A 19,514-nucleotide genomic window follows, 5' to 3' on the forward strand; every position below is an offset into this window, starting at 1 on the left:
GTGCATCTCAACTGGCTCCTGGGCAGTAAGCAATGGCTTTCCCTTATCTCATCCTGGAGCCAGGTAGTAAAGCCACTTTTTCAGTGATTAGCAAGGGATCCCTTATAAAACATTACACTATCAATGACTCCACATTATCAAGGGCTGATCAGTGTATCTCTAAGCAATATAGAAACAACTGTAAGTTTAAAGAATATCTACAGCATGCTCAACTCTGCTTTAGGAATTTGAGCAACAGAATATCCATTGCAGATTTCTTCCCCTCCATTTGCTTAGCAATAGTTTACTTGTTCACTAATTCTGAGAAATTCCCGTTCCCCCCAAAATTGTTCTTGTACATGATCACCACCCTTCAGAACGTAAACAGCAAATTGCCTGAAGTGCCAGAAATTCCCCTCTAGATATTTGACAAGACAGATCGGAGGAAAGAAAGGATCTTTTGCTCTTATATAAAAATCTCATCAGTCCGTACAGCTTTCACCACTTTGTCTGAGCTCTAGGTATCTGATAAAGTGGCATAAGTCTCACCTTTTTCCACTACAACCTAGTGGTCTGGTGGGAATTTTGTAGGCTCTGTAGATAAATCAGATCCAATTGATGTTCAGGCCCAGTAACTTGGAGATTCAATTGTCCATAAAGGACATTAAATATAATTGACATATTGGATGGATGTGTACTCTCAAAACTCACTTCTGTTGCCATATTACCCAAGCTAAGGATTCCAGACAGGTTCACTTTATACCTCAGTTTTGCTTCCATTGTGCCCCCGCGTTTCTCAGGTCTGACATTCAATGCTTTCCAGAAATACCTGTAAGATAAGGTCAGTTTGTTCTCTGTCAGCCTTTCAATTTCCTCATGGATCATTACTCTGTAGAGGTAGGGACAGGAAGAAATAAAGGTAGAGGCCACACAATATGGCTGGAGAGCCAATGTCTCTCTCTGTAGGCTGATGAAGTCCACTCTCCATCCTACTCTTCTCTCTAGATTTTAAAGTTACCAACATTTCTTCCATAATCCAGCGACAAGCTCACTGAAGAATACAGTATATCAGGCTGACAGGAAGCTGACTGCAGTGTTGATGTAGCCACATCGATCCCAGGATACTAGAGAGACAAGGTGGGTGAGGTAATATCTTTTATTAGACCAACTTCTGTTGGTGAGAGAGACAAGCATTCGAGCTAACAGAGCTCTAAGGAAGCGGACTATTACCGGTGTTCTGACTCAGAGCTCCACAGAGGTGCATTCAAGAAGATCAGTGGTAAATTGTGTCCTACTCTATTCATTTACAGTTTAGTAAATAAAAGCTACATAGTAGGCCTGGATGGCTCATCCCAAGTCTCAAGAACAACTCAGTCCTGACCAGTCTCTGCCCAGTGGTCTAGAACCGAAAGCAGTGCTCCACAAAACAAACACGTACTGCATAGCTCCAAATCGCTATGAGCTGGGGCACACAAGCATTGCAGCATCAGCTGCTCATGTCAGCCTCTGGATCTCCACAGGCACTGCCACAACCTACTCCACTGCCTCAACCTTGTGCCCCAGGTGAAGCATTTCTTGCTGAGTAAGGACCAAGAGAAAGGGAGAAAAGGACTTAGAAATGGGGAGTCAGGCCTTTTACTGGGCTCCCAAGGCTTTTCACAATCTTGCACAAGCTGTTGCATCATGGAGTTTTGCCAGGAACCATGGCACTGTAACTGCAACAATGTGTGGATGCAGGGCATTCAGGGACTTCTACCATCAGTTTGATGGTCCTGGTTCAACTTTGGTTGAACAGATGTTCAGATTACAACTGGGCACCCTTGCTGTAGGCTCAGCAAAGAGATGAGGGGTGGATCGAGGCCTGGAGATAGAGGTCGGTTCAGGCCAGGGTGAGATACATTTGCAATGCAGATTGGGGGAACCTGCATGGCTTCTGCCTTGTGCTACACCTGTTCTGCGGATAAGCAGATGACTCAGTCTCCAAGGCCGTCAACAATCCACTACTTCACACATTCAACAAACGAACATTAAACTTCCAAAAGTCAATTGTTCTGAGAAAGGAGGCACTGGTTGCTGACTGCATGCCTGCACAGAAGGCTGCATCTGACAAACGGATTAAATTAAACTGTAATCGCCCTAATGAGATAATACCATCACATTGGAAGGTGGGATGCATTTGCTTTTCAGTTCCCTTGCCTAGGCTGTGCATGTGACCTACTTCTGCTGTGTGTGAAAGGTGGGATTTGTGAGAAAAAACATGAAATGTTTTTGTGGAGCATTTCAATACACACCCGGGATAGGCAAACTCAAACTGATAGCACCTATAGTTTGAATACAGGTTCTTAGCTAGCCCCACTACAGTCAGCATCTTATTATTAAGGATTTCTGAACCATCCTTTATTGGTTGTTAGTAAATGAGATATTCCACTTAAAGTAAATAGACTATAATAAGTGCATATAACGTAAATGCACATTTGAAGATAGCCCTTGTGCTATTCTTGTCAGGGATGGTGTAAAGCTCTCCATGATTTGTGTGTATATACACATGTTCACACATTACATGCATGAGTTTGGGGTGGCCGCATGACTTATAAATTACAAAACCACAAGTGAGTCATGCTGGTCACCCTGAGTCCCAGTAAAACCTTTAAACCATCCCACCCCATCATGTATTCCAGACATGCCACAATTTTAACAAAGAAGCTATTTTTAAAATGGCAGCGTATTACTGGGACACTTTTATTCCTTCAGTTTGCAAAAGGAAATTTCCGTAAGTGTCATGAGTCCAATCAATTTAGGAGACAGCCCTCCAGCAAATCTAGGGAAGACAAGAGTTCACATCCCTGCTGTTTTTAAGATAAGCACAAGCAGGAAAAAAATTAGAAAAAATGAAGTGTGTGTTGCACAATCTCATGGTAGTACTGTAGTTAATATACCCCTCTGTGTGGTAGTGGAACAAAGGCGGCCAGTGTTCTACAGTCTCAGAGACAATGCCACTTTTTTATAGCTTCCATACAATTAGTTACTATATGTCTTGTCTTGCAGGCATAGAGGTCAGGACCCCTGCCCCCTCCTAGCCCCATATGGACCCACATTTTAATAAGTGCTTGCACATTTTGCTGAGCTAAGCTGTATACATAAAGGTATGTACACATGCCAATTCCCTATGTACACGTGCTCACTGGGGCTAGGGCTTCCAACGGAGTTTAAGGGAGTTAGGTGCCCCAGCAATTCCTTTTAAATTCCAGAATCCCAGCCAGCCTGGAGGTTTTGCAGCACAGGTGAGATGAGCACACAGAAATTTTTCCTTTTTTGCCCCTACATCAAACCAAGTACATCTTATTTTAACATTATATGGGAGACATGAAGGTTAAGGGTAGAGAACTGATAGACAAAGGCTATTTTCACTTTCACAAAAAAGACCTGTAACAACTTAATAACAAGCCTAGCTAGGAGCCATTTTCCCTGTGTCTGTGCCTGGGCAGATGCCTCAGTGCAGCATGACCCTACATCATCCAAAAGGAACCTCCCTTCTTCTGAAGCAATTCATTTTAGACATGCAAGTATGAGCAGAAAATCTTTCGAGTTTTAAAAATTTATCTGAATACTAGGAATGTGTTCGCTTCTAACCCCGGGGAGGTGGGCTTTAGACACTATTTGTTCATCTCTGTAAAACAAAGGGCATCAAGGGAGTATGGGCTTCAACTCAGATCTGTTCTGATCAATTTTCAGAAAGAGCAAATGATAATCCATTCCTCTCCCTGGAGTCACAGCAGGTCAGTAAGGTACTGTCTAACACTATAGATAAATATTTAAAAAGCAAAATGTCTACATATCATAGATCACTGCCCCAAAGGATTTACCATCTAAATGGACAACATACAGATGGAGGATGGGATGTAACACAAAGCAAGTGACAGAGCGGTGATGTATCTTGTTGGTTTCATAAGTTTCTTGAATATTGTATCATTCATTTTGTCTTTTTCAATTTTGGAGGGGTTTATGTATTTTGTGACCACTTCCCTTGGGGTGGGCTGGAGTGCTTCTTAAGCCTTGAAGAAGCACGTAAAGAGAGACTTAAAGGAGGAGGGGGTGGAGTTGTGCTGGGCTGGATTAGAGAGGGCATTACAGGGATATGAAGCCAGGTGGAAGTAAACATGGAGACGAGAGAGAGAAGGAAATGAAGGGAGTGGAAGAAAGGGGAAGGGGGAGCAGAGAAGCTCATGGGACCCATATTGTGCACATTGTTGCTGATATAACAATGTGAAGAGATCATTGATACAAAATCAGTAAAGAGAAGGAGGAAAGGGCCAAGGAAACCTCCTTCTAAAGACAGAAGTTTAAGAATTGAGCAATCAGAGTACCGGGAGAGGGATAGCTCAGTGGTTTGAGCATTGGCCTGCTAAACCCAGGGTTGTGAGTTCAATCCCTGAGGGGGTTACTTAGGGATCTGGGGCAAAATCAGTACCTGGTCACTGCTAGTGAAGGCAGGGGGCTGGACTCGATGACTTTTCACGGTCCCTTCCAGCTCTAGGAGATAGAATATCTCCATTACTACTGAATCCACTGCACGTCACAACAAGGACCAACTTAGCATCACAAACTGATTCCTCCTGCAGCGTATACCCGGAGACTTGGGCAATATAGAGGCTCCATACATGGACGGGGCACATACTTGTAAAACAAGTCCAAAGCATACTTGATGCACACATAGTGTATCTGTTCTTTGCTTATGGCCAAAGCCTGATTTTACACAAGAATGGTTCCATTCAGGCCAGTTGCGTTTTGTGTGAGGAAAGCAAGCAGGATTTGCCCACGCTATTTAACACTGTTGACCTTTGATGCCTTTGAATGGCGAGGGCTGTTCCTTTCTATTTTAGAGTCGCAAACATTAAGATTTTTCCAGATTCCTTTGTATCACCGTCATAGAAATGGACTCCCAAAGTAACATTTGCACTAGAAATGAACTTTTGTACAGAGAAGTTGGCCTCTACAGCCTCCTCCTGGAAGTTGTACTTATACCACCCACTTTGGTTTTGTTGTTTTCATTTTTTGTATAAGTAGCAGCATATCATTAATAGACAACACTCAAAAAGCTTTTGCAATTGAACCCTGAATTGGTTTGCTCATTTCCCTACCACACTCTGAGCGCTTTACAGAGCATGTGAAGTCCGCATTCAAATTGACTCAATTAGGCCCTTGCCAGAGTACAGAAACTAAAGAATTCATGAATTTGCAAGAAAAAGCCAGGATTTAACTAGTAACAATAAAAGCTTGGAAAAGTCACCAACTTACCTCATGTACGAAGAGGCATGGAGAGCATTGCCCTGCTAGAGGAAATTAAAAGGTTTCTGAAGGGATGTTCAGCATGGCTGGAAAGGAATGCATCTCTTAGGAGCAGTTAACGCTTGCAAAATAACACAGCTCAGTTGTAAGGAGATTGTTTTAATCCCCAGCTTGATGTGGAACAACTCAGTCTGAGAGTGTAAGCGCCGTTGCATGAAAAACAAACATATGATGTACGCTGTGCACATACTATGAAGCCTGCACCAGAAAGTTGATCCTTTCTTGAGAATTGTCTTGTGACCTGAACAAATGCTACATTTGAAACAAGGGCTTCAGGACTACAGCGCCAGTAGCATTAGGGACCCCTGCAAAACAGAGTAGTCATGACTAATTAGGTCAGGAAGTTATGGAAATCAGCACTCTACCAAAGCTCCAGCAGGACTGGGTAAGTGTAGTATAACTAGAGAGAATGTAATTACCGTGCAAATCAGGCACATGGAAAACAGCTTGCCAAAGGGCTTGCCCACAGGATAGCAACACTTTGACCCCAAGCCCTACCGCACTTGGCAAGCTTATGGTAATACCATAAAGGCAGTTCAGTCATTACGATAAGCTCTTAATTGCGTTGAATATTCCCTATGAGATTTGCATTAAAACCTAAAGAAATTATATATAAAATTAGCATCTTCCGTTAAAAACAAAGCCAAAATCTTCTCTGCAAGGTTTGTAAGAGGGGCAGCGTCTCAATTTATTCAGGGTGGTGACCCCTTATTTGAAGTTAATATTTGTCACAATCCCCCACCCCATTATATTTACAGAACAAGTAAAATGTATCCATGCTAACAATGGGTGTGCGTGTCTTGAGATGTTGACAGAATACTGCCGCTCGAAGGGTGAGGGTGTGCAGAGAGTGAGAATTTGTTTGCACCTCATAATCCCGATTTTTTGTGTGTGACCCCCCTTTGGGGTCATGACCCACTCAAGAAACACTGGTCTAGGAGACTGGGAGTCAGGAGGACTAGGCTCTATTTCTGACTTGCCACTAGCTTGCTGCGTGACCTTTACCTCTGTGCATCTATTTCCCCTCCCACCCTCTATCTTGCCTGTTTAGATAATAAGCTTAGGGCAAGGACTTTCTAGCACAACTGAGCTCCCATCTCAGTTGGGCTTCCTAAACACTACTGTTACACAAACAGCAGGTGATAGAATAATGGCAAATTATATTTTTTAAACCAGATGAAACCTAGAGTACAAGATTTTTTCTAAATTACACAAAAGGGGGGGAAGATTTTCAAGTAACTTAAAAAAAAAAAAAAAAGAAAAGGTGAACCAGTTTGTTGTATTTTCATAAATACAGGGAAATGTGAACAGAAATTAGTCCAAATACTTTAAAAACAAATTTAAATGACAATTTTATTTTGTGAAAGCAATGAATTTACACCAATAACTGTAAATAATGCAGTTTTATATTACAGCTTTGTGCTAGAATAGCCTTGCAAAATGGTCACAGAAATCTTTCCCACAAGATTGAGCAGTCATACCGCCAAACTCTCCCTGGATTCTTTACACTGGCTACCTAGAAAGTGGCAGATTTCATTAAAAAAACATTTCTTGGCAAGAAAGGACCCGAGTTCTCAAATATTCATAAGTCTCCAGCTGCTGATTAGCTGGACTCTGACATTGGCCTCCTTTTGGGAGGCTCTACCATTGCATGGAGGTTAGCAGGTGATTGAACCTTTGTTGTAGTAGCGTCTAATGTGTATAACTTACTCCCACTGGATATGTGCTGCAGGGTTACCAGGAGCATGAGTCAGTGCAGAATTTGGGTGGACTCTTCACTGTCTGGCAATATGGAGAATATAGAGAAATAGTTCTCCATATTTTGTCAGGAAGAAATATAACTAATGCACTTGGAGTGGAAACTGTACCTAGCATTCATCAGTTATGCTGTGGGAGCCCAATACATTTCATAGACACCGTGCACTTTTTTGTGTGTGTGTGTGGAAACTAGGCAGCCCTGCATTGTGGCTAGCTAACTAGAGGAGGGAGTAGGAATGGCTTTCCTTTGTTTATTGCTGGACAAGGTTACAGTTCAGGATTTAGTACATTAGTGAGCATACACAACTTACATGAATCTGTTCTCTTGTACACAGTCAGCCACATTCTCACACACTGAAAGACCCTAATTTTCTCCCCATTTGAAACACCATCTGAAGCAGCTTTGGCCAATAGGGTAAGTGGAACACAGATCAAGGGATCACTCTTTCAGGAGGAAACTGGCCTTGTCCAGTCAGTTTTTCAATAAGTCTAAGAGGTTCACCATTTTCAGCTATCTGCTGTGCATCTGTCAGTGAAATTGTACTTTCCTGCACCATCAGTTCTATACGCTCCCCTACTCCCAAATCCATCTGTCCCCAGGCCCTGTTCCAATCTCTCCTCGTCTCTAGGACTCCCCCTTTCACACCTCATGGAAGTTCCTCTGTGTTGCTTCCCCATTAGTCAATGTTTCCTAACAGCAGCAGTGGGCCTAGCAAGCACAGGGACCTTTGGCCTCTGACTTTTGCATGGCTGACAGTGTGAATCTGCACTGGTGGTGTGCTGGTTGATTAGCTATAGAATGGGTCTCCTTAGGTTTTTGAGGCTGGGGGAAGCGGGGAGGAAATGGTGGTTTCCCCACAATCATCAATTCCTAATGGGTTGATTGGGGAGTTCTCACAGAAGCTACTGTGCAGGATAGTGTGCTCTCCCATGGTACAGCAACTGCCTGAGCGAGCAGCAGCCAGGCTAGTCTCAGAGAGGGCTGAAGTTATTTTAGACAAGGAGAGCGGGCATTCATTTTTTTAAGCCATGCTGTCCCCACACATTCCCTCCATATAGACTCCTAACCACCATTCTGTATAACAGCCCACTGTATAGAGCTAGCCTGAGGGTTTGGGGATAGAGCTGATTCTTTGGAACATCCCCCAAATGTCATGACTCATTTTATGTGAGATGTGGGTGTGGATATTTAGGACCCCACTAAGCTTCCTGCTGCAGAAATGAATGTCAGCTCTCCTGACCCGTGTGTTACATTTCCATAGCTCTTGTCTAAGGGGAGTGCTAGAAACTTCAGCTATGATATTTTTAAAGGATTCTTTTTCACAAGGTCTAAAACCTCACTCAGTGCTAGAAAGGAACACAAAATACCTTTGGTTCGGTGACCATTTGTTTTATGGTAGATACTACACCAAGCTGGCTGCGGATATTTTAAGGTTGAAGATGTGGCAATGTCTGGAAAGTATTGATATCTAGATGTGGCTGAAATTTAGAAATTAGAAGTTTTCACTGAAAAATGGCCTTTTCTTAAAAAAAGAAACAAAAAACCTGAAAGCTATCGACATTGTCAAAAATTGTTTCTCCATACAAGTTGTGCTTTTGAACAAAAGACTGATATTTTTGATAATGTTTGCTGTAATCGTAACATTTTTAAAATTTAAAAAATGACCCATTTAATTTAACCTTTTAAAACTGAGTGCAAATTGTTCTCTCTCTTTTAAGTGAAAACAGTTTAATTTTTTGACCAACTCTACATCAGCAAAAGGATTTGAAACCAAAAACTATGCCAGATTCAAAGTAACAGGTCATAAGTGAACACTAAACCCTAGTAAATATGTATTAATGCTACAACATGAAAGTCTGATGGAAGCAATCTAGAGAGACTTGGAGATAATCATTTATGCCTTCCTGAGGTGGTGTGTAGCAGAGCCCAGATTTCATGTGTTCAAAAAGAATGGAAGTGTGTGCCGGGAGCATGACATTGGAATTGGGGGTATAAAGAATGGTGTGATATAATCGACCAGTAATACTAAAGATAAAGCTTCAGGGAATAAAAAAGGCAGAAGAGTTAGGAGACCCACCTGGTATACTGTTACACAGTTATGTACATTATGGTGATTTTACACCTCAGAAGCACCTGGTATGGACTATTACCAGAGATCGTCTATTAGACTAGACTGACCACTAATTGTAATTGCCAAATTGGTACTACAAATTCATGAAAAATAGTTTCTATTAGCATTTCAAAAGTCATTAAGACAGTTTACTAATCTATGTAAAACATTCCCAAAGCAGAAAAAAAAATATCAGATGGGGCAGAGGAAAGATTTAATGATTAAATTTAAACACTCTAGTTTGTCTACTGGAGATTTTTTAAGTTTTATTATCACCATCCTCTCACTAGCTCTATGCCATGTCCACCACTTTGCACTTAGTCCTTTCAAGAATACCTACTATTTTTGCCCACAGATCAAGCTTATTTCTTCTTTCTTGAAGCGGAACCTCTTCTCACATCTCAAGAAGAAATCTTCAACCTTTCCTAACTTGTCATTTTTGACCTGCCTACTGCTGCCAGAATCAGACCGAATTTGCTACTAGCCAGGTTCTCATATAAATTGCTCTACTGCCTTTTAAGCCATGTGCTCAAATGAAAAAGAAATAATTCTGGACATCTCAGAACTGCCCAGAGGCGTCATAGTTTTGCAAATGCTTCCCTGGGAAATTGGAAGTTCAGCTTTGTGAATCTAACATTTCTGTTCCAGAAACTAAGTTCAGGGTATAGCCACTGACTGCAGCACCAGGGTTTTTGTTTGTTTTGTTTTCAGAAAGGGAAGTTTGATGAGACCTTTAGTTTCTTAAAGCAGGAACAAAAAGGACTCCTTTTTCAAACTGAAACATGAAAGTATTTCAGTACAGGTGTATTGATACTAAACCCTAGCAAAGACCAAGAGTCTGTATTTTAATAATTTAGAAGAAAGCAAGATAGTACAGAAACCATGGAGTCAGCAAAATGTTAACAAGTTAATATATTTTTTAAGCAAATATAGCAGTGTACATATAAAACATTTAATACAAAGTGAAAAACCATTAGATGCACCTACTAATGCTGATTTTTTTGGTTATTTTCACCTATTTCACCATATCTCAAAACTATACTCTTCATTTCAGTTACACTAGGCAAGAAGTGAAACTGACCTACAGCAAGGGAAAGCACTAGCTATTTTGTAACTGGGAACGACAGCACCACACCCGAAGGTCATCTGAACTAACTAGGTTGTGTGTATTTGATTCACTCACTAAGTTATACTACCTGTAACTGGATATGAAGTCGTTTCTGGTTTTCACTACTACAGCTCAGTAAGTGCATCTTTCTGTACAAATAACATTAAAGTGACAACATTGAAAACTGGCAACAGATGAACATATTGGCATAAAATATACATATATAATACACAATTATAGGCCATGTTGGCCAGTATAATCTATTCAGGAGCAAAGCTTTAATTGCAAAGACTGGAAAACTGAACAGAAGCTTTTACAGAGCAAAGCACAAGCTTTGGTTTATGTTTAAACAGTTGAGCATCAAACTCTCCATCTTTAGTACAAATTTATATTGAAAAATGGCTCCTTCCATTGCTGTATGCAAGAGAAATCATTTCTTGCTATAAATAATTCATTTCACCCAGGGAACTGAAGCTCAGTGTCTTACCAAATGCACCTTCTATAGCTCCATCCACATTGGGAATGCATTTAAATAGACCTTTATGAAAATGTACTGAATTAAAAAAATTCAACTTCATTTTTCCTTCACAGTTTCCTCCCCCACTTTTAAAATGTTGTGTTGTGTGTATATATATTTCCAGTATGGCACAAAAGTGGGATCCTCAATGGGGGGGAGGGGAAAAAAATGTATATTGACAAGATCAGTAAACTGTACTAATGTTCCAAGAAGTATCTGCTGCCCTATACAAAATGAGCTTCCCTGTGTTCTAATTCTTGCATACGTTTTGGTCTTAGTCTCTTATAGGCGGGCTTCAGGTCTACGGGATGAAGGTCCTCTGAGCTCATTTTTTGTTGATTTGCATGCTGTCCAGGAGCACCTGATACAAGTGCAGAGTTCCTGATCAGTTTCACAGTGTTATCTTGGGCAAGAACAGAGCTAGCACTGGCTGCCGCACAAGCATTAGGAACAGAACCCTCCTCATTTTGCTTAGCTTTGTTATTAGAAGGTGGTTTATAAAAAGTTCCTGGTGGTGGCTGCAAAGTTCTTGGTGGTCTGAAAGCAGCAAGAGGATTAGAATCTGGACCATTCCCTTCTGTTGTCATCCTCACAGATCTGACAGGTACAGTGTATGGCTTATTGGGAAGTATGGCATTCACTGAATTGTTACCAACACTGTAGGATGAAGATAAGGCAGATGCACTCCCACTCTCATGTGCTCGGTTCTCCTGGGGTACATTGGTCATAATCATTGCTGTTCTTGGAGTCATATCATACTGTTTATACTGCTTGTCCCAAGTTTTCCTCAGAGTCTGTGTGTCGTAACAAGAAAGTCTGCAACAGGCATTAACAGCAGGAAGTGCCTTAGGCTCTGAAACCTCTTCAATGGTAGGACTCCTGCCAAGCTTTTCTGGACTTAAAATTGCTACATTTCCTGAGTTTCTCTCATTCAAAACACACGGAGGAAGCATTCGATCTACAGGTAAACTCACAGGCCGAATAACTGGTTTTGTCCTTGGAGATCGTAACAGGACTTTGGTTATATGGCGACTAGATTTTATAGGTAGCAAATTACTGACTTTACAACCATCTTCAGCTAGAGAGAGAGACAGTTCATTGTCTTTGTCTGAAACTGGAGTCACAGTATTGCCTAGAGGGAACACAAATGAGTTTTACTTTGTCATTTTCACTAGATAACACTTCACAGATTCAGTGCAACTTTGACCATTTGGACTTATTAATATACCTAACTGCATATGACAGCTGAAGAAAAGGAAATAAGTTTATTTAGAATTTTGTGACCTCAAAATTGAGGCAACAAGTCACTATAGAACCCATTAGTGCCGTTAAGGAGTTAGACTGCAATTCCACAAGTGTTTTTTAAACCAATCCCACCACACTGTTACCAAGCCCCACACCACCAAAACAACAGTTGAAATAGCATTTCCTAGAAGTTGTATGTTTCCCCTTCTCCAGTCCATTGGACTCAAAGAACAAGAATTTGATGGAATCAAGTATGAAGTGTCATGGAAACTATACATGCATTTTAAAATGAGACTGAGGTGGTTGTGCAGTTCCAAGTACTCACCAACGTGTGCCCCGCCCGCCCCAGAAAGCAACAAGCCCTAAAAATACACTTTTTAATCTAGATGTACTTTAGGGCCTATTCAGAAGAATAAGGGATTTTGCCTCACCATGCTGGATAACACTAACTAATCCTGCTGGACCACTGTTTCATTGCATTATTTATTAACTAAGCCTATTTCTTTTGAAGGCACCAAATACAAATCCAGTACAGATAAAACAAATACTGGACTACTGCATCTGATCTAAGTCATGAACACAGTCCTGGTAAAGTTTGTCTTTTTCATAATGTAAGCCACAAAAGGATGCTGCAGGGGAAAAAATTGCACAGCAAAGAGTTGCAAAGTTATTGGCAAGAGTGAGCTTTGAGCATCCCACACTTCTCTACTCATTTTTGGGATAGTCTTCCTAGACGGGGCCATACAAGCTTGGATAATACACACATGGAATCTGGAGAGGGGTGATGGACTGCTCCAGGCCTGGGCTTTAATCGGCCAAATTTGTGGTGGGGCACATAGTTTTGCCTGACTCTTCTCCCAGAAAGTAGGCCTGCAGACCACCTAACCTAGATTTAGGCAGATGTTGAAAGAGGCATCGCCCAAGAAGACATTTAGCTTCTCTAGACAACTAAGTATATTTTCTGCTGGAGTGCCATCCTCTCCTCCATTTCTCCCAAATTTTAATTTAGTTATTTGCTACTATAAAAAGAGCTGTGTGTTGCCAGGCAAATAGTTGTTGTTATACCTATGTACAAATGTATTATTGTTTTTCGCACAAAAACTATTTAGCACAAGGCAGACCTGCAAAAAATGTTCTTTGGAAAATGGTTATGTAATTAAAGCAGCTAACCTGGCTCTTTTGGAGTAAGAATATTAATATCCAGAACTGTGGTAGCTGAGGGTTCTGATGGAGAATTCCTCTTGCCAAAGTCCTCCTGTTTAGTTCCAGTGAGTGGCAGTGAGATACGTTCTAGGAAAGAATAGAAAAGCAGCTGTCAAACGCATCTTTGCTGCTGGGCCCCATCCCCTTTGCTGAAATCACCTATATAAATACAACAATCCAAAGACTGTGCAACAGCCTATTAAAATATAGCCTAACATACTAAAGAGTTGTTGCCTTTTTTTTTTTTTTAATTTTTTTTATTTAAACACACACACCAGGTATATGGCTCCATGAATACAGGCTTCTTCAGGGTCACCTGAAGCATTTAGTCCTTCCTTCCTCTAACAAACACGAAGGGTACATCAGAACAGTGAATGTTAAGTAGCTTTGGGAGTTTAGCAGACTTTTCCCTTGTTTGCACTTAATTCATCTTCACAGAGTAAAAAGATGTATTTCATCCTAATGTATTTATGATTGGTATTTGGTCACATGGCAATATACTGCCCCAAGATTCATGAAGAGCCACTAACCAGTCATGGATGCATCTGATCTCTCTCTTGTGTTCTTGCTGTCATCTAGTTGCTCCAATGATGAAGAAGTTTCTGAAGCTTTACTCTCACTTGGAATTAGCAGGATGCCCTGTCAATAGAAATCAGATCAGAAGTGAATGAAAATTTAAGAAAAATATATCCCAGACTAAAATGTTAAAAGATTTCAGAGTGATGTATGCAACATTCAAAAATGCAGCTCAATTCCACACCCTTCAACATGATACCGATTCTAGTTTCACAACAGTTACTCACTTCCTTTACAGCAATAAATGACTTCCTTTGCTGCTGGGGCTCGCTCTCTCCTGTTGATGAAGCAATTTTAAATGGAGCAGCATTTTCTTCAGACTGAATTGCAGTTGAGAGTGGCTGCAGCGAAACATCAAAGATCTTTTCATAGTAAGTTATGAGCAGCTCTACCACCCGAGCTTGATATGGATAGTCCACAAGTGAAGAGAGTGAAACCGCGGCATCTGTCTGTCGTGGCCTGATTAGAGTTGGGCCAAATATTATGCCAAGATTGCTAGCTGACATTTTATTTTCATCAGATTGTTCAGTCACTCTGTAGAAAAGAAAATGTGTCAGGTTATACAGGGTTTTTACTTCTTTGGAAAGAATACTACAGATATTCTATTTTTCAACAACTATGCTGAAAAGAACTACAAAGCCCACACATGGGCTGGGTGCTCTTACCTACACCAGGAAGGCAGTATTCAGCATGGAAGTACATTTCCAATTCAGCTTATGAAAAGTACATTAGAAGTGACTTGTGCCAGATACCATTAATCAGGATGTGGGAGATGACATCCAACACATATTATTATATTTTTTATAAGATTTGTTTTAGTTTTGCAGTTCACCTTTAAGATGTCAATCAGTGTCATTCTGGTCACACCGTACTGTACACTCCTATTGATGAATAAATACATTAAACTTAACCATGGACTTAAGTGTATATGTAACTTCTTAAAAATGTTTTCAAGGCCAAACTTTTCAGCAGTGGGTGCCTAAATAAGTTTGACCTGATTCCCAAGGGCACTGAGTACCCTTGGCTCCTATTTATTTCAGTGATATTTGTGGGTGCTCAGCAGCGCTGATAAATCAGTCGATAAGTAAGTCTGACTTTCTCTTGGTTATCATGAAGCTGTGGCCGGAGAGCTCTACGGACAACTGTCATCTAACAGCATGCACCAGTTTAACAACCAGTTTAACAACGAGCCCTACCATGTAACCTAACTTTATATCAGCCTTACCATAGGAGCCTTGACCGGATGCTGAGGATGGGAAAGCAAAGTTGGAAAACGGTTGTTAAAATGTACAAGGTAGTTCTGCAAAGTTTTGGGTTTTTTTTTTTAAACATGCATTTAAAAAAAAAAAAAGATCTTGATTCACCCACTGTATCCAATCCACGTTCCCATGTAGTGAAGTGGTAGCTTCAGGGAGTCAGTTGTGGCTCCATGATTCAGAGCCACCTGACCCCTGTGCTCATAGAGAATTGGTGTAGTGGAGCTCTGCTCCACCATGCCCCATCCTCAGAATGCATTATATGCTGGGGGTGAGAAAAGACAATGGAGTAACCTCTAACAGGCAAAGAGTTTCCCTGCACAGGGAGAATTCTCCCCTGACCATCTCCAGCTGCTCTAAGGCTTACAGGATGCAAAGTGGCTCCTAGTCATTTAAAATTATATAAATTTTGCAACTCTGCAGCATCACTTGATGTTAACCTGACCCTCCTTTCCTCTCCCCCACACTCCACCTCCATGCTCTAGTTGGATTCTGTGGTAGCTAGGACCTTGCAGAACAGCGTAGAATGACAGAACAGGAGGTGGTTGGTCATAGCTCCAGGGAACCAAAAAATGAAGATGCGTAGGTTTAGTGTTCCCGATATGTTGAATGCCCAAACAGCAGTATTGTTAAGGAAGCAGCTTTCAGCATATCCGGTTAGGAAAAGAAAAAACCCATTGCCTGACAACAGGGATGGGACAACCAAATGCCTGTCTCAATAAACAAAATATAAATTTATGTCTTGCCTGCTGGTCAAGACACCAACCTGCCTCTGAAGCGCCTGAATGTAATGATTGACTGGCCCGTCCAAATGCAGACCTGCCTCTTTCCAGAGAAACACTAGCAATTCAGAAGAAATGGAAGATTTTTTTTTTGCTGGCCACTTTGCCAAAATTTCTTCTCTGGCAACAGCAAACGGCTACATACATAAACCCTCTGTTTGAGGTGCAGCATGGGGTACAATTGCTATTTCTGAGGAAAAAAAATCAGGAGGCTGGTTCTCATTTTCAGGCAATACATCCAGAAAGTCTACATTCAGGTCAGAGCAGTGGTTTATCCTTAAGGAACACAAACTAATTTTGACAATGAATGGAGCTACATGCACAAATGAAACCCTGTAATATTTACGACAGACATCCAAAACTGTGGGCATATTACCTTAAATTTGTTTTTTTCTTAGGCTGCTGTATATTACACTGCTTATTTTTCAAAACAACATTTGCAGGTTACCTTTAAGGTCTGTCTCTCACCTATGAAGATGTCCTACAAGGTATTGAAGAGTGTTATAGTTTGGTATTGGCAGTTGTTTGAGGAGATCTTTCATTTTGATGATTATTCTGTTCAGTTCAATACAAACTGATTGTCTTTTCTTTGATCTGGGGCTAGTCTGTTTCATGTCCAGTTCCTCATTGACATTCTGACTCTCTTTCGCAAGTCCAATGAATTCGTTGTAAAGCCGAAACAAAATCAAAGGTTCTGGGAGCTAAGGGAATAAGAATATGTTAGAAATATATTCATGTCTACATTTTACCTTGTCTATTTCCTTCCTGTCTACTACCAACTGCTGTCTAGTCTAGAGCCTTTCCTTTCCTGGAAGGGATTTTTAATCATTGCTCTTAGAATTCACACCACAAATTAGCAAAGAGAGGCCTGGATTAAAAAATAAACATTCCTCTCAAAATACCATGGCATTGTGCTAGTAAATAACAGCCGCAAATAATGAATGTTCATGGTAAAGAGGCACATATTACATCAACAGTGACTGTTACAGGGTAGCATATTATTGTAATATTGCACATGCGTGCAGACACACACAATGTGTGTATATAAACACTGACATAGCATGAACATGACAGAATCAAAGGCACTGAAGTAGTATATGTTTTATATTATCCCAAATATTGCTGCTAAATTTGGTCCATAATTGTTACAAAAACAATTTTAACATAGCTTTCTAACATTTCTATTGTTTTTGTTCTTTTTAAAATTCCAGTGAAAAATGTTCTCCAATTAAATATTCCCTTGCTGTGCATTGCAGTAGTTCATGAGAATCTGGAGAGTCTCAAAAGGACAGCAGCATAAAAAAGATTAAGTGACTTGGACTATTTTCATTGCCCATGCTCAGATAACACAAAATAGCAAAATTAAACAGATCTTTTAAAAATTAGTTTTAATCATCATCAGTGTTAATAATAGGATTTAACTCAGGGTCTCTAAACAATGTTATAGCACTTTCTTTGAACTCTCACTAACATGGGGGGTACTGGAAGTCTCAAGTACCATCAGTACCTTTAAGAATGTACTGCTCTTACTTCTGCTACCTATCCTCATTTAAAATTTGGACAGGCTTCCTCTCACAATTTTATCATTGCATCTAAAAACTAACACTGATACCCCAGCCATCTCCTGAATAAACACTAACTGTGAGGTGGTTCATTGGTAGGATACACCATTTGTCAAGGACCAAGCTGAGAAGGCAAACTAGTTTTACCTGTGACCCCAAACACATTTGAAGCAGTCTCCAGATATGAAAGGCTGGAACATTAACCCGTTATTTCAACTGGCCTCACAAAATATAGTACTTCTGGGGGATTATTGTACTTCTTGGGTGGCTAAAGTCACTCTGCCTCACAATACACCTCAGGCATGTAATAATCCTCCAGAAATCCATAGCCAGTCAGATTTTACAGCCTAATTGTACTGAAATTAACTTTAACGCCACAAAGAATGCACTTCAAGGTAAAAATGTTTTCCTAGAGCTTGAAAGTGTCTTAATTACAGGTTTCCAGCACTTTTGTGTGTGTGTTCAGCACATAAGAATCATTCTTAACAGCCAGGCCTAACTAGAACTGCACTGAAAGGATTAGACACATGGGAAGTAATAAGACAGCAGGTAGTCATGTTACTTATTTTCAGATTTTCTTTTGAAGTGATTGTAATTAAAATTCAGTCTTCCTATAGTGCCACAAGAAATCCTAATTTTAATGCACAGAGATTTTGACTATCTGTTAAAGTAGCAGTAAAAGGCTAAGGTGGCATTTTCAAAAACATCTAAGAAACTCAATGAGCACAAATCCCATTGGAAGCCATTGGGACTTGTGTTCCTAAGTCACTTAGGCACTTTAAGCTTTAAGATGGAATTCTTCTCCAAAGAAAGTGGTCTAATCATGCTGTATTGACCATTTTATGGAACATGACACTCGTTTATAGGAGTTTAAACCAAATTTTTTGGTCAGACCTTTAATAAATGTGGCTGCCACTTAAAGGGCTGGATTGTGCTTTCACATGAACTTTCATGAACGTCAAAAAGATGTATCATGCCACCAAATTAATTTTAAAACTGAACCTCACTAGAAATTGGCTACAGGGGAAAAAACAAAAACAAAAAAGCCTTCCACAAATGGATCGTACTTATGTATACTGCCTTGAGTGGAAAAGCACAATATAGTATCAATTCTAATGATAGTTTCATTATTGCCATTGCCTAGCACCATGAAATCCAATTTGCAAACTGAAAATACAGGATATTCTATTCAACAATTTTCTTCAACAATTACAGGGCTACTGAAAAGTATTTTTCTCCACTCTCACGGAAGAAGTTGTTTGCTATAACAATAGCTTTGCTTTGCCGTCTGGACTCTAGAGTGGTCAGAGTACAGACCTGACGAAGGTATAATTTAAGGACGTTACTGATGTCATGTGCATAGAGCTCTGACAGTTCCACCAAGTCCTTTCCATTTTCAAAAGCTTGACAAAGCTTTTCAACTCTTGATTTGGCTCCATTCACACGATAGATACCCTGAAATGGGGGGGAAAAAAATCAATCAAAAAACAAAACAAAGAAAAATTGTTTTTTGCTCTAACCACAACTGTGAAACACAGATTTGAATGTGACAGTACAGTATTATCAGTTTAAACTATTTTTAGACTGGATTGTTAGTATTTATTCTTTATAATGTTGAGTTAAGCTGTACCTTTACATTCAGGGCTCTGCTTTCAATTTCAGAGGTACATTTTTTGATGATGAAAGGGATGCCATCAGGGACACTTTTAGCAGCTTGAGCAAATTCCACCCCAAACAAATGAAGTCTTCCATGCAGTTTTTTGTGCCCACACTGAATAGCTAAAGTCTCTAAACATTTCTTGTGGCAAGCGAGTGAGCACTACAAGAAATAAGGTACATAAGAAAAATAACGTCACATTCCTCAACGTAATTGGACAGCACTAATGTTTCATATTTAGAGTTTGTTTATATTATCCCATATGGTGTCTAGAGAGCAAATTTACAATTCTGTAGTGCCTTGCTCTTTGGCTGCATGTTAATGCTAAAAAGGTCACAACATTGTCTGAGAATTTGTAGATTACTGCTACCAACAGAATATGAGTGTTAAACTTCTAATGAAGTTTAACACTCG

The 19,514-nt window shown here is 40.3% G+C and overlaps 2 protein-coding genes across 10 annotated transcripts in view; both read right to left on the reverse strand.

Moving 5' to 3' along the window:
* The window catches only part of ABCA4 (ATP binding cassette subfamily A member 4), a 128,252-nt gene extending 119,688 nt beyond the window's left edge, over positions 1-8,564 (reverse strand). The window contains exon 1 of the mRNA XM_005307557.4: positions 5,275-8,564. The gene's annotated coding sequence lies outside the window, so the exon portion shown is untranslated. The remainder of the gene's footprint in view (positions 1-5,274) is intronic.
* Positions 8,565-10,089: 1,525 nt separating this feature from the next.
* The window catches only part of ARHGAP29 (Rho GTPase activating protein 29), a 90,205-nt gene continuing 80,780 nt past the window's right edge, over positions 10,090-19,514 (reverse strand). For all 9 annotated transcript variants that reach the window (XM_042840597.2, XM_065554257.1, XM_065554256.1 and 6 more), the window contains 7 exons: positions 19,074-19,262; positions 18,761-18,898; positions 16,350-16,582; positions 14,071-14,377; positions 13,798-13,906; positions 13,235-13,354; positions 10,090-11,951 (listed from right to left, as the gene is read on the reverse strand). In XM_042840597.2, coding sequence (XP_042696531.2) covers positions 11,044-11,951; positions 13,235-13,354; positions 13,798-13,906; positions 14,071-14,377; positions 16,350-16,582; positions 18,761-18,898; positions 19,074-19,262 — 2,004 coding nt within the window. In that variant the 3' untranslated portion in view covers positions 10,090-11,043. The remainder of the gene's footprint in view (positions 11,952-13,234; positions 13,355-13,797; positions 13,907-14,070; positions 14,378-16,349; positions 16,583-18,760; positions 18,899-19,073; positions 19,263-19,514) is intronic.

This window comes from Chrysemys picta, chromosome 8 (genome assembly GCF_011386835.1).
Source record: "Chrysemys picta bellii isolate R12L10 chromosome 8, ASM1138683v2, whole genome shotgun sequence".
Taxonomy (NCBI): Eukaryota; Metazoa; Chordata; order Testudines; family Emydidae; genus Chrysemys; species Chrysemys picta.